The 16,184-nt window shown below is 42.7% G+C and overlaps 1 protein-coding gene across 1 annotated transcript in view; it reads left to right on the top strand.

The window, feature by feature from the left end:
* Positions 1–13,188, top strand: part of KIT (KIT proto-oncogene, receptor tyrosine kinase) — a 113,845-nt gene extending 100,657 nt beyond the window's left edge. The window contains exons 18-21 of the mRNA XM_063920918.1: positions 1,899–2,010; positions 2,747–2,846; positions 4,162–4,267; positions 11,612–13,188. Coding sequence (XP_063776988.1) covers positions 1,899–2,010; positions 2,747–2,846; positions 4,162–4,267; positions 11,612–11,734 — 441 coding nt within the window. The 3' untranslated portion in view covers positions 11,735–13,188. The remainder of the gene's footprint in view (positions 1–1,898; positions 2,011–2,746; positions 2,847–4,161; positions 4,268–11,611) is intronic.
* The last annotated feature ends 2,996 nt before the right edge of the window (positions 13,189–16,184 follow it).

Genomic DNA, 16,184 nt, shown 5'->3' with positions numbered 1-16,184 from the left:
GTCACGTTATGAGTACACTAAAGAACCAAAATGGCATCTTTCTTGTCACGAACCCTTTAATTACCAGAATTACTTTCAGCTTGTCACTTTAAATTTGTAATCAGAAAGTACTGAAATATAAACTTGTCTTTTCTGAAACATGACTCATCACTTAATTTGATTTAAATTACTTTTGGTAAATCAACATAGACATTTATAAATCACATCTGACTATAGAATATTTGGCCATTCACATCAGTCCCTGCCCCAGTGAGACGTGGGAGGAAACCAAAACACCTGGAGAAAACCCACGCAAACAATGGGAGAATATACAAACTCCACACAGTTAGGGCCATTATAGGAATCAAACCCAAGACCTCAGTGTTATGAGGCAGTAATGTTACAGCAAGAGAAACCTGTACACAGGTATTGAGGGCGCTGAAGTAGGAGATGCCTCGCTAAGCTGCAGCCAAAAAAATGGGGAAGTCACTCCCACAGAATTACAGAAATGGAATAGGGGTGGAGGCTGCGTTCATATATCAGTACATAACCATAATATAAAATATCAAGACAATTTAATAAAAAACATAGTAATGCATACATACAACAAAGAGTAAAAAATGGTATGAATTCATATACAGTGGTTAAAAATTGGATATTACCATAGATATCCGGTCAGGACTGAAATAAAACTAAATTGATGGAGTCCGTTCCAATAGTGCCCCTGTAAAATTAATAGTCCAGTGCAACAAGAGTCTCTTTGCAGAGTTAATCCATTTAGAGATGCATGCAATTTACCGTTAGAGGAATGATGGTGTAGCAATGTCCTTTTGGTGAATAGGTCCCTCATGCAGTATGGTAATAGGCCGAAAAGTCTCTGGATCTCTTGTAATTCAAAGGGGGGTAATCCGGGGCTGGTTCGGTTTCGAATTCAGTAAAGCGTCCTGATAATCTGACAACACCTAACGCGTTTCGCTGCGTATAGCCTGCAGCTTTTTCAAAGGCATATGTTACAGCTACTGCTTTAGTGTATAGCCTGTGGGCCACCCTTAGATTTGAACGCACGTCGGTTACAGAATTTGATGTATAGTTCATATCTCTATGACTGTCTGTTATTACCCAGTTTGTCTTATCATTGTTGTTTCCAATTGTAAAGCGCAACGGAATATGCTGCGCTATATAAGAAACTGTAAATAAAACCCGAAACCAGCCTTTTCTTTAAATCTGGAACATGGAAAAAGAAAAGTAAATTTTACCTGTGTTGACTTTAGAAAATAGATCACATCTTAGATGCAGGACATGGTACAGCCACAAGAGATATAAAAAAAATGTCTTGAAATTCAGCCCGTGTTAAACTGAGAAGTAACAGATCAAACTGCTAATTTTACTAGCGAGACATGCGCATGTTTATTTATTAAAATTGATTTCATGTGTCAAGTAATGTAAGCAAAGCCTGAGCTGAAATTATTCAGACTACATACAACCGTTCTAGAAAAGAAGTAAGAAACAAACAAATGCGTTTTTACAACAATCTTGCTGGGAAACAACTATAAGGAGCACATGCTGATGTGGTCTGACCTTTCCTGTATCTGGGGCAGTGTATTAGCAAAAGATTTGAATAAAAGATTAGTATAAATGTTTTTTTAGGTCAGAGTATTTGTTTTACTTAAACATGCTCCTTTTGTGTAACTTTATACAACTATTTATACATTTATCTGTTTCCATTAGCTTTATTGCTAATGACACTATATGCAAATGTGGTTTAGCAAGTGATCCAAGTAACAGTTTCAAAACACGGCTCTTCCTCCTCTATAATGTTACATGCAGATCTATACAATATTTAGTGAAAATATGCAGTTCCCAAAGTTATTGACTTAGTGCCTTTTTTAATTAGAACTTTAAATATTGTTTTCCAATAGGCTCGGCTCCCGGTGAAGTGGATGGCACCTGAAAGTATATTTCATTGCGTGTACACATTTGAAAGCGATGTCTGGTCTTATGGGATCCTACTTTGGGAAATCTTTTCCCTGGGTATGTTGTGTTTGGATGTTGGGGGGGAAAAAAACATGAAAACCAAGAAGTTGCAAAACTATTCATTATTTACCTAATTATTCTATGTTTACCATGAGGGCATTAAAATAAAATAAATATCTATACTTGTACATAAACTGAATATATACACTAGGTACACAGTGTTACCCAGAACTTTACTTACTGCTTTTGCAACACAAGTAATACATACTAGGACACCTTGGTTGAGATTTATGAAAGCTTGAAGAGAGATGGGGTCTATTTACTAAGTCTTGGATGGAGATAAAGTGGACAGAGATAGAGTACCAGCCAATCAGCTCCTAACTGTCAGTTTTTAAACACAGCCTGTGACATGGCAGTTAAGAGCTGATTGGCTGGTACTTTATCTCCATCCACTTTATCTCCATCCAGGGCTTAGTAAATAGATCCCAAAGTACCAACTAATTGGTTATTTTGCAAACACAGCCTGTAATATGACAGAAGCTGATTTATTACTGCTTTATCTTTCTCCACTTTATCACTCTCCAAGCATTGATAAATCTCCCCCTGTATTATTTAGCTTTGTAAATATCTTCAGATTTCCTAGAATTCTTTGTTGTTGAGTTAAACATGAGGCAAATAATCGGTTACTGAAGCTATTTCATTATTTTCAGTGCAAAACTCCACATGCTATATAGTTTTCTTCTCCAGCAATTCCTGTCCTGTCGTAACACTTTACTGTTTGATTAATGCACAGGAAGCAGCCCCTACCCTCGCATACCGGTGGACTCCAAGTTCTACAGAATGATAAAGGATGGTTACCGCATGCTCAGCCCAGAATGTGCCCCGGCTGAACTGTAAGTAACCACAGAACGCTTTACCTGTTTGCTTGTGAGTTGCTAAATAGGGGGTTAGATAGATTGCAGAGTCTATTTAAAAAATATATAGGAAAGACTTTAAGAGAAACTTAATATTGGGGAAGTTAGGTAATACTTCACTATCCTGTATACAGTATATCAGAGCCTGCCATAGTATGGGCCTGATCGAGAGATAGCAGCCAGTCCAGCTTAAAGGGTGCTCATATATACCCAGACAAGACAGAGAACAATAAGGCTGCTTTTGTATGTAATACACAGATACTGGGCAGGTTTCTCTTTACAATGCGAGATAGTACGTATAGCCATATCTGCACCTTATAACCGGACTTAAGAGGGGATGGGGGTATCTGACTAGATTGTTTAGAAATGAAGCACACATCGCTCCTTGTGTACGCCCCATAGCGATAGCAATGCATGGCCTCGCGCACCGCTATCACTCTCTCTAGATTGGCCTGTATGCAGGCACAATCTAGTCAGATCGCTCACTTCACCGCTGGGTGAAGTGAGCATATGCCGCCTCTCCCCCTCGCTCAGCACATATCTCCCCGTGTGTACCCTACTTAACTCCTATATCTTAATGAGTCTGAAGACATCATTATAATTTCACCGGGGCTTTCTACAGGCTGAAGGCAACCGTGACAAAGCAGAGGAGACCCAATCCTGCACACCATACAGATCACTGACAATAGGAATCTATTGCTAGCTAGCATATCAACTTACATTACAATTCTAAAATAATCTACTGTGACGTTGGGGCTGGGTTATATAATATACCAGCGTGGTAGCAAATGAAAGCCATGGGCTGCCAGGGAAAAATATTGCTTGAGAAAACTTAAAATAGAAACGTTATTCCCAGTGAAACTGATCTTAAAATGATCTGATCAAGAAAGTTTAAAAACCTTTCTGGTCATTAATTAGTTAAAAATAGTAACACATGCGTCCTGGTTGCTTTTCGATTAATGTCTTGGAATCAAAAAGAAGGATTTAAATTGCTATCTTTTATATACTTTAAGATCTCTCTTGGCTGTAACTGACAACCAGTGCAGTAACTGCTTCTGTCTAAAGAGGTCTTTGATGTTTATATATCACAAATCCCTATTTTATGTATTTATGTCACAGAGGCCTATTTATGAGTCTCATTATCTGTCCCAAGATTCCAATAAGATACATACTGTACCCCAGAATATCTTGAGAACCGTACTCTGGTGGCTCAAATTCTCCCTGTATGATATACAAACAGTCTCTAAATCACTGTGTTCCTTAAAAACATCACTTGTTTTTTTTTTGTATTCAGGTATGAAATCATGAAGAGTTGCTGGAACTCCGATCCACTGAAGCGACCAACCTTTAAACAGATTGTACAGATGGTGGAACAGCAGCTGTCGGACAGCAAGGGACATGTAAGTTCTATTTTTTCCTACACCTAAATGGACTGAGGGGTCTATTCATGAAGCAGTGAAAAGAGTGACGAAAAGGACCAGTAGAGAAGTTGCCCATAGCAACCAATCAGCTTTGAAGGAAACCTTTATCAAGTACATACTATAAAATGTAAGGGAGATGCTGATTGGTTGCCATGGGCAACTTCTCCACTGATCTGTTTCTCCACTGTTTTCACTGCTTCATGAATAGATCCCTATACTCTGTAATGGTTTTAGCAAGTCAGTGACTCAGAAGTTTCCTGTGAGATGCAGAAATGCCTGAAATGGTATATTTGGTTATCAAGACTACCATGCTAAACCTTATCTTTATAGTTCTTAAAATTGACTTTTCTCTAACGTCCTAGTGGATGCTGGGGACTCCGTCAGGACCATGGGGAATAGCGGCTCCGCAGGAGACAGGGCACAAAAGCAAGCTTTTAGGATCACATGGTGTGTACTGGCTCCTCCCCCTATAACCCCCCTCCAAGCCTCAGTTAGGTTTTTGTGCCCGTCCGAGAAGGGTGCAATCTAGGTGGCTCTCTTAAAGAGTTGCTTAGAAAAAGTTTTTAGGTTCTTTATTTTCAGTGAGTCCTGCTGGCAACAGGCTCACTGCATCGAGGGACTTAGGGGAGAGAATTTCAACTCACCTGCGTGCAGGATGGATTGGATTCTTAGGCTACTGGACACCATTAGCTTCAGAGGGAGTCGGAACACAGGTCTCGCCCTGGGGTTCGTCCCGGAGCCGCGCCGCCGACCCCCTTGCAGATGCTGAAGATTGAAGAGGTCCGGAACCAGGCGGCAGAAGACTTTTCAGTCTTCCTCAGGTAGCGCACAGCACTGCAGCTGTGCGCCATTGTCTGTCAGCACACTTCCCACAGCGATCACGGAGGGTGCAGGGCGCGGGGGGGGGCGCCCTGGCAGCAATGTAGAATACCTGTATGGCGAAAAATACATCACATATAGCCCTTGAGGCTATATGGATGTATTTAACCCCTGCCAGACTTCACAATCTCCGGAGAAGAAGCCCGCCGAAAAGGGGGCGGGGCCTATTCTCCTCAGCACACAGCGCCATTTTCCCTCACAGAAAGGCTGAGGGGAAGGCTCCCAGGCTCTCCCCTGCACTGCACTACAGAAACAGGGTTAAAACAGAGAGGGGGGGCACTGATTTGGCGATATACATATATATTAAATGCTATATGGGAGGAACACTTATATAAGGGTTGTCCCTGTATAATTATAGCATTTTGGTGTGTGCTGGCAAACTCTCCCTCTGTCTCCCCAAAGGGCTAGTGGGTCCTGTCCTCTATCAGAGCATTCCCTATGTGTGTGCTGTATGTCGGTACGTGTGTGTCGACATGTATGAGGAAAATGTTGGTGAGGAGGCGGAGCAAATTGCCTGTAATGGTGATGTCACTCTCTAGGGAGTCGACACCGGAATGGATGGCTTACTTATGGAATTACGTGATAATGTCAACACGCTGCAAGTGGGTTGACGACATGAGACGGCCGGCGAACAAATTAGTACCGGTCCAGGCGTCTCAGACACCGTCAGGGGCTTGTAAAAACGCCCATTTACCTCAGTCGGTCGACATAGACCCAGACACGGACACTGATTTCAGTGTCGACGGTGAAGAAACAAACGTATTTTCCTTTAGGGCCACACGTTAAGGGCAATGAAGGAGGTGTTACATATTTCTGATACTCCAAGTACCACAAAGATGGGTATTATGTGTGAGGTGAAAAAACTACCTGTAGTTTTTCCTGAATCAGATAAATTAAATGAAGTGTGTGATGATGCGTGGGTTTCCCCCGATAGAAAATTATGGGCGGTATACCCTTTCCCGCCAGAAGTTAAGGCGCATTGGGAAACACCCCTCAGGGTGGATAAGGCGCTCACATGCTTATCAGAAAAATATCCTAAAAAGTATACACACACATGCTGGTGTTATACTGTGACCAGCGATCGCCTCAGCCTGGATGTGCAGAGCTGAGGTGGCTTGGTCGGATTCCCTGACTAAAAATATTGATACCCTTGACAGGGACAGTATTTTATTGACTATAGAGCATTTAAAGGATGCATTTCTATATATACGAGATGCGCAGAGGGATATTTGCACTCTGGCATCAAGAGTAAATGCGATGTCCATATCTGCAAAAAGATGTTTATGGACACGACAGTGGTCAGGGGATGCAGATTCCAAACGGCACAAAGATGTATTGCCGTATAAAAGGGGAGGAGTTATTTGGGGTCGGTCCATGGGACCTGGTGGCCACGGCAACTGCTGGAAGATCCACCGTTTTTTACCCTAAGTCACATCTCTGCAGAAAAAGACACCGTCTTTTCAGCCTCAGTCTTTTCGTCCCTATAAGATATCTGCCCAGGGATAGAGGAAAGGGAAGAAGACTGCAGCAGGCAGCCCATTCCCAGTAACAGAAGCCCTCCACCGCTTCTACTAAGTTCTCAGCATGACGCTGGGACCGTACAGGACCCCTGGATCCTACAAGTAGTATCAAAGGGGCACAGATTGGAATGTCGAGGCGTTTCCCCCCTCGCAGGTTCCTGTAGTCTGCTGTACCAATGTCCCCCTCCGACAGGGAGGCAGTATTGAAAACAATTCACAAGCTGTATTCCCAGCAGGTGATAATAAAATTACCCCTCCTACAACAAGGAAAGGGGTATTGTTCCACACTATAGGGTGGTACTGAAGCCAGAAGGCTAGGTGAGACCGATTCTAAATCTGAAAAATTTGAACACTTACAAGGGTTCAAATCCAGATGGAGTCACTCAGAGCAGTGATAGCGAACTGGGAACAAGGGGACTATATGGTGTCCCGGGACATCAGGGATGCTTACCTCCATGTCCCAAAATTTGCTTTTCTCACCAAGGGTACCTCAGGTTCGTGGTACAGAACTGTCACTATCAGTTTCAGACGATGCCGTTGGAGTGTCCAAGGCACCCCGGGTCTTTACCAAGGTAATGACCGAAATGAGGATTCGTCTTCAAAGAAAATGGACGACCTCCTGATAAGAACAAGGTCCAGAGAACAGTTGGAGGTCGGAGTAGCACTATCTCAAGTAGTTCTACGACAGCACGGGTGGATTCTAAATATTCCAAAACCGCAGTTGTTCCGACGACACGTCTGCTGGTCCTAGGGATGATTCTGGACACAGTCCAGGAAAAGGGTGTTTCTCCCAGAGGAGAAAGCCAGGGAGTTATCCGAGCTAATCGGGATCCTCCTAAAACCAGGAAAAGTGTCAGTGCATCATTGCACAAGAGTCCTGGTAAAAAATGGTGGCTTATTACGAAGCGCTTCCATTCGGCAGATTTCACGCAAGAACTCTTCAGTGGGATCTGCTGGACAAATGGTCCGGATCGCATCTTCAGATGCATCAGCGGATAACCCTATATCCAAGGACAAGGGTGTCTCTCCTGTGGTGATTACAGAGTGCTCATCTTCTAGAGGGCCGCAGATTCGGCATTCAGGATTGGATGCTGGTAACCACGGAGGCCAGCCTGAGAGGCTGGGGAGCAGTCACACAGGGAAAAAATTTCCAGGGAGTGTGATCAAGTCTGGAGAATTCTCTCCACATAAATATACTGGAGCTAAGAGCAAATTTGTAATGCTATAAGCTTAGCAAGGCCTCTGCTTCAAGGTCAGCCGGTATTGATCCAGTGGGATAACATCACGGCAGTCGCCCACGTAAACAGATAGGGCGGCATAAGAAGCAGGAGGGCAGTGGTCAAAACTGCAAGGATTTTTCGCTAGACGGAAAATCATGTGATAGCACTGTCAGCAGTGTTCATTCCGGGAGTGGACGACTGGGAAGCAGACTTCCTCAGCAGGCACGACCTCCACCCGGGAGAGTGGGAACTTCATCGGGAAGTTTTCCGCATGATTGTGAACCGTTGGGAAAGACCAAAGGTGGAAATGATGGCGTCCCGCCCGAACAAAAAACGGGACAGGTATTGCGCCAGGTCACGAGACCTTCAGGCGATAGCTGTGGACGTCCTGGTAACACCGTGGGTGTAACAGTCGGTGTATGTGTTCCCTCTTCTGCTTCTCATAACCAAGGTATTGAGAATTATAAGACGTAGAGGAGTAAGAACTATACTCGTGGCTCCGGATTGGCCAAGAGGGACTTGGTACCCGGAACTTCAAGAGATGCTCACAGAGGACTAATGGCCTCGGGAGCTAAGATGGGATTTGCTTTCAGCAAGAACCATGTCTGTTCCAAGAGGAACCGTGGCATCTGCCTCTAAGAAAGGACCTGCTCCAGCGGGGACCTTGTCTGTTCCAAGACTTACCGCGACTGCGTTTGACGTCATGGCGGTTGAACGCCGGATCCTAAGGGAAAAGGCATTCCGGAAGAGGTCATACCTACCCTGGTCAAAGCCAGGAAGGAGGTGACCGCACAACGTTATCACCACATGTGGTGAAAATATGTTGCGTGGGTGAGGCCAGGAAGGCCCCACGAAAAAATTTCAACTAGGTCGATTTCTGCACTTCCTGAAAACAGGAGTGTCTATGAGCCTCAAATTGGGGTCCATTAAGGTTCAAGTTTCGGCCCTGTAGATTTTCTTCCAGAAAAAAATTGGCTTCAATTCCTGAAGTCCAGACGTTTGTCAAGGGAGTATTGCATATACAGCCCCTTGTGTGCCTCCAGTGGCACCGTGGGATCTCAACGTAGTGTTGGGATTCCTCAAATCATATTGGTTTGAACCGATCAAATCTGTGGATTTGAAATATCTCACATGGAAAGGGACCATGTTGTGGCCCTGGCCTCGGCCAGGCGATTGTCAGAATTGGGGGCTTTGTCTTAAAAAAAAAGCTCATATTTGTTTTTCCATTCGGACAGGGCAGAACTGCGGACTCGTCCCCAGTTTCTTCCTAAGGTGGTGTCAGCGTTTCGCCTGAAACAACATATTGTGGTGCCTGCGGCTACTAGGGACTTGGAGGACTCCAAGTTGCTAGACGTTGTCGGGGCCCTAAAAATATATATATATATATATATATATATATTTTTCCAGGACGGCTGGAGTCAGAAAGTCTGACTTGCTGTTTATATTGTATGCACCCCAAAAGATGGGTGCTCCTGCTTCTAAGCAGACTATTGCTCGTTGGATTTGTAGTACAATTCAGCTTGCACAGTCTGTGGCAGGCCTGCCACAGCCAAAATCTGTCAATGCCCATTCCACAAGGAAGGTGGGCTCATCTTGGGCGGATGCCCGAGGGGGTCTCGGCTTTAAAATTTTGCCGAGCAGCTACGTGGTCAGGGGGGAACACGTTTGTAAAATTCTACAAATTTGATACCCTGGCTGAGGAGGACCTGGAGTTCTCTCATTCGGTGCTGCAGAGTCACCCGCACTCTCCCGCCCGTTTGGGAGCTTTGGTATAATCCCCATGGTCCTGACGGAGTCCCCAGCATCCACTAGGACGTTAGAGAAAATAAGATTTTACTTACCGATAAATCTATTTCTCGTAGTCCGTAGTGGATGCTGGGCGCCCATCCCAAGTGCGGATTGTCTGCATTACTTGTACATAGTTATTGTTACAAAAATCGGGTTATTATTGTTGTGAGCCATCTTTTTTAGAGGCTACTTCATTGTTATCATACTGTTAACTGGGTTCAGATCACAAGTTGTACGGTGTGATTGGTGTGGCTGGTTTGGGTCTTACCCGGGATTCAAGATCCTTCCTTATTGTGTACGCTCGTCCGGGCACAGTACCTAACTGAGGCTTGGAGGGGGGTCATAGGGGGAGGAGCCAGTACACACCATGTGATCCTAAAAGCTTGCTTTTGTGCCCTGTCTCCTGCGGAGCCGCTATTCCCCATGGTCCTGACGGAGTCCCCAGCATCCACTACGGACTACGAGAAATAGATTTATCGGTAAGTAAAATCTTATTTTATCAATTAACTCCCTGTCATTTATCTTTACACACACATAATACTACACGCCCATATAGTAATGAAACATTGATATTATAATGTTAGAAATGCTCCCGTGATTGGGTCAATACCCTTCTGAACCACTAACCCTGTTGCAACTTATGCCATAGTAGCATGACTTACGGAAGAGCCGCTGGTCAGCTATTGTATAACAGACTATAGCAGGAAGACCTAGGGATAATCAGCCGCTGTTCTAATTAAGTGTACAGAAAGCATTCATTCTGTCATTCTTAGGGAGGAAATCAATGAAACGTCATGTTTGCTTAACCCGATAGCCAGACATTGCTAATTTTGTTGTGTACCTCCATGGGGTGCTAGGTAAAATTAGTGTTACTGGACACAAAGTGCCGCCTGATTGTTCCAGAGGCTGTTTGCAGCACATTGCAGACATCATGCTGTATTGTATTCCCCAATAATAAGTTATCAGTGCTATAAGATGGATCTTCCTATATGAAGATTCTGGACCTCATGTCCTTTCAGCACTAAAGTAAGAAACACTTCGGGCAGATTTAATAAGACATTAAGGGGTCCATACATGAATCAGTGAAAAGGGTGGAGTGAGCCAGTGGAGAAGTTGCCCATGGTAACCAATCAGCATTGAAGTAACATTTATCATTTGCATACTATACAGTTGTATGGAGCAGCTGATTGGTTGCCATGGGCAACTTCTATACATGAAGCAGTGAAAAGGGTGGCGTGAGCCAGTGGAGATGTTGCCCATGGTAACCAATCAGCATTGAAGTAACATTTATAATTTGCATACTATACAGTTGTACGGAGCAGCTGATTGGTTGCCATGGGCAACTTCTCCACAGGCTCATTTCTCCACTTGTTTCACCGTTTCATGAATAGACGCCTTAGGGAGAGATGTATCAAGCTTTTGAGAGAGATAAAGTGGAGAAGTTGTCAATAACAACCAGTAAACATCTCTTGGTGATTTTATAGATTGCACTAGATAAAACAAATAGATCCTGATTAGTTGCTATGGGTAACTTCTCTACTTTGACTCACTTGAAGGTTTGATTCCCCCCTGCCCCCCCCCCCCCCCCACTAAAATGAAAAAGTGGAAATCCTGCCCATAGCAACCCAAATTAGATTCCAGCTACCATTTCCACACTGTACTGGATACATGAGAGCTAGAACCCGATTGCGTTTATGGGCAAAAACTCCACTTTACCTTGGCCTCCCTACCTTGGGAGAAGTTGTAGTAAATCTACCCTTTAACATGCATTACTAGACCAGAGATAAGCCTGACAAGGCATTCTGGGATTTGTAGTTCAGCAGCCACTGTATAACCATAGTTAGGCTAAGCTTGTACTAAAGTTGCACAACCGCTTTACAAAAACTAATTGCTTTCAATTGTTTTCTTGAAAACAGACATTTTCAAACAGCTCTCCAGTATGTCCGAACCATGCGCCAGTGGACCACACAGTGAGGATAAACTCAGTGGGGAGCAGCACCTCGTCTACTCAGCCATTACTAGCACACCGGGAGCAATGAGTAGCCCATCATGTCACCTCAAGCTGCTTGTGGATTTTCTCATCTTCACACACCAAATGTTCCAGTGCTACCACTGTACATAGAGAAAGTGAGGAACTGAGCTGCTGAATTTCAGGAAAGAGCCATCACTGCCCTCGGTGATCCAGGCATCGAGCTTGACCCCAAGGTTCCCTCCAAGAAATGTGATACCTGAGCAATCTGTGACATCTGTCTGCAATCAGAAAATATTTGTTGTTGTATGTTACTAGAGACAAGATAGTCTTGATATTACTAAACAATCCAGCTCTGCTTACAGATCAGGGACGGTGACAGGTACCTGCCAAGGACTATAAAGGTTGAAATCCATGCTTACTCCAACTGTCATTCCAGTTCTGAGAGCTTTGCTAGGGACTTAAGGAAGTTAACAAACGATGTTCAGCTGTAGCATAAGAAAGCACACAAACGATAAATTGCAGCTGCAAAAATGCAAAAAAAAAACACTGCTACTGAGTAGCTCTCCTGCTGTACGACTTGACACACACTTCTCCAATCTCTTGCTACTGATTCAGTTCTCCTATATGGTCTGATACATGCCGATATTTATTGATCATTCTCATGCACTTAATCACATTGGTAAATGCAAGAAATATTATAGTTATTACAGTTAAATTATTTGGGTAAGTAAGTTCCACGTTCTGTACCAGAGGGATGTCATGCCTTATGTAGATAATTCTTAGCTTGAAGCAAGAACTCCCGATTGGCTTACTGTAGAACTACAGCTTCTATCATCCTCAATTACCTTCTACCTAGACCAGGATAAAAGGAGTATTAGAAGATAGATTGGCCGTTGTATCCTATAGCAACAGCTGTCAATAGCTTAACCCTATATTAATGTTAACACTTTCTTTGAAAGCTTGCGGTTCTTCTACAAAAAGGTTCGCTAAGGCATCGCCCCAAATTTGCACTGCATTTGTCTCTGCCGTTTTTGCACCTTTTAATATGTTGAAATGTTTTCTTGGGAAAAAAGAAACGCTTTGCCCTTCCCGCTCCTGGCCGACAGAACTGTTCAGGGAGTTAGATAGAAATTTCCACTGTATGGCCCTGTACAAATCACTTCAATATGCGTGTTAACCAAACCATTAATACTAAGGTACTTTGGGGGCACTTGGTCGGACACTTTTATTTTAATGGTTTAAGATGTTATATTTTTGTACATTTTTTACTGCAACTGTTACTTTCAGTGTGACTAGGTGTTAATATTTCTTCTTTCATTTTGTGTTATTTTGTTCCTGTAAATATGGAATATAGAGTAATAATTTCTTTGAAACCCCCAGCTTTTCCCCACACCAAATATTCAAAGTATTTTTATATGTATGTAAATAGGTGTAAGTAGTGTTGCAAGTTTCCAAAACATTTGGGGTATGTTGCCTGATTGTTAAGAACAATTGTTAATAATAAACGGTTCTGTCATGTTACATGGTCCTTTGCCATTTTGTGTATGATCATGATCGGTTGAATAGTTAACTTACTCATTCAAGTGCACATAGAGAACACTAAACCCAAAACTGAGGGTTTTTTAAAGCGGCAATCATTTACAGGCATGGTTTTGCCTTGCCCCTTTAAAAACATGTCTGAGGGCGGCCAGCATCCCGCACCTCTAGCAACATCAGACCTATTACATATGCCCCAAGGACTGGAAGCCGGAGTTTATCAGAACTGAAGACATCTGAGATAAAATTTAAATTGCGGTGGGAACAGAGTTTTTTTTTTTCTGATACACAAGAGACCTCCTGGCTGTAAACCAACTAAAGGAGTCTGCAGCCTCTCTCAGTCTGAAGTGGCTGTTAACAGCATAATATTTTGCACTCAGCTGCATAGTAAATGTCCATACACAGCCACACATTTTGTGAGAACAAAAAGTGCTAATATAAAACTATTTCCGAGAAACAGACACTTCAAAACCCAAGACATGTACCGATCAAGACACTCTTTTATGAAAAATGTTTCGAGTTTACAAAATATAACTATTTACAAAGTGCAAAATACCAACTGAGCTGTGCAAAATCCCCTTTCGTGCAGTGACATAACTTGAAATGGTCTGGAATATCCTCCATTTGTACACAATCTGTCTGACTGTTGATTGGTGGAGTCCATTTTAGAGATGGTTTTTTGACCTTTTCCAACCTGATGAGCATCAACAACTCTTCTTCTGAGGTCCTCAGAAATCTCCTTTGTTCATGGCATGATACCACTTCCACAAACATGTGTTGTGAACATCAGCCTTTGATAGATCCCCGTTCTTTTAAAAAGACAGGTAGTCCACTCACGCCTGATTGTCATCCCATAGATCTAAAATACCTGACTATAATTTCACCTTCAAAATATCTGCTAATCCTAAAGGTTCACATACTTTTGACACAAACAGATATGCGATAACGGATCATTTTCATCAATAAAAAAGAATGAGCATGTCTAATTTTTTTGTCTCATTTGTATATTTGGTTCTCTTTATCTACTTTTAGGACTGGTGTGAAAATCTTAGATAGTTTTAGGTCAAATTTCAGCAGAGATATAGAAAATTCTAAGGGGTTCACAACTTTCAAGCACCACTGTATATGATCATATGTATGTTTATTTGTGCTAAGTGGTTCCTCCTGCACTATATGGTCGTCCCTGCAGCCCCCACCCAAATCAAAATCTGTGTGCACATGGTTTTGGCCAGTTGCTTGCTTTTTTGCTCTACTTACAAGCATGAATCAGGCCCACCCTCCAACAACGCAGCACATGGCCTGGTAAGATAAAACCCCTACGATAATAACCACCTGCATCATTCCAGCAAATTCTCTGGAAGGTTTTAGCCATTACTGGCATACAGCAATCATTGTATTAACAAATATTTTAGGGCCTGATTCGGACGCAATGCAGCAATGTTTTTCATCTGCACATGCATCAGAGTCCTACTGCAAATGCGTCCCTATTGTGTTTGTACGGAGTCTCAGTGCAAATTATGCCGCACAGTAGTAGAAATGTGTGGGCGTTCCCGGGCAGTAACGGGGTGGCTAAACAGATGCAAGAAAATGTTGCATCGAATGGGAGTGCTGCAGACATTTTGCTGAAAGTGGTCACATACAGAGACGCTCAACCACTCACAGTGGAGGCTATACCCAGATGGAGAAACTGCACCGACCATAGGGCTCAAGCCAATTTCAGTGCTGCGTCCAATGGTGCATCTGAAGACTCAGCAATCAGTATTTCAGCTCTGCAGTGACCCATGATATTTTATGTGAAAAATAAATGTCATAAAACATTTTAAATTGGAATCCTTTTCTTAACCTGGGTACATATAAGACTATATATCGTCCGATATTTCCTTTCGACATGGATCGAAACAATATATCTGCCATAATCATCTAGTGTGTACCCGCGATCGTGCACTCCTGTGGGTCGTTTGCTAGGTCCCCCCGTCAGATGTGCAGCACGCCCAATGGGGCGATCCTGGCAACGACGGCATGCATCCTAAATGTGGCCGCAAACAACATGTCATGCAATATATATCATTCAGTGTGTAAGGCTGACTGATATATCGTTATATCGGTCATGCTGTCGGCTGGGTACACACATTGTTTAGTGTGTGCCCAGCATTAATAAAATCCATCATTTCTATGCCTGAGGCTTGTAAACTTACCCTACGTGTACACCCTGAAATAAATGCAGCTCACACAAACAATAGCAAACTGACAATAATGTTCTTTAGAGGATTCTGGAGAGTAAATTATAATGTTAATTTTCCACTATAAAGTATTACAACACTAAATACTTTGCTTATTAATAACTAGTCTCAGTTAGAGCATGCCAGGAAAAATAAAATACTTGAAATTATTATTATTTTTCTGTAAGAGTTTATGGCCTTTCATAACACTGACATCGGGAGAGTTATCAAATACTTAGCGGTTCACTTCACTTCTGTGCAAACATCTTGAAAGTAACAAGTTCATTATTTGTGCAGTAAAAGTTCAGACAAAATGTCACAAAATAGTAATTAGCTCAGACCAAACTATGCTCCCATTGTGAGATTTCCAAAGTTTCAGTTCTTTTCAATTTACTTTTTAACCCCTCCAAGACAAGAGGCCTTTTCATTTCATTTTTTTAATCTACCCAACCAAATTCTAGATTGTTTTGTTTTTTTCAAGACATTGTATTGTAGTTTTCTTTTTTTGTAGTATATTAAACTAGACACTTCAGATTTCTCTGCGACAAGTGTTGACAACCTGTGGCACTCCATGTGCTGTGGAACTACACATTCCAGCATGCCCTGCAACAGTTTTTGGTATCTTTTTAATGTATTCACCTTGTTCACTGCTGTATAATAATGTGGCTGTACTGAAAGAGTTAAAGGGGCAGATGTATTAAGCCCAGAGACAGCATAAGGAAGTGATAAAGCAATGTTAAGTGCAAGGTGATAATGCACCAG

This window comes from Pseudophryne corroboree, chromosome 1 (assembly GCF_028390025.1).
Source record: "Pseudophryne corroboree isolate aPseCor3 chromosome 1, aPseCor3.hap2, whole genome shotgun sequence".
Classification (NCBI taxonomy): domain Eukaryota; kingdom Metazoa; phylum Chordata; class Amphibia; order Anura; family Myobatrachidae; genus Pseudophryne; species Pseudophryne corroboree.
The sequence above is the reverse complement of the archived record's forward strand: the minus strand, read 5'-3'. Positions and strand labels throughout refer to the sequence as shown.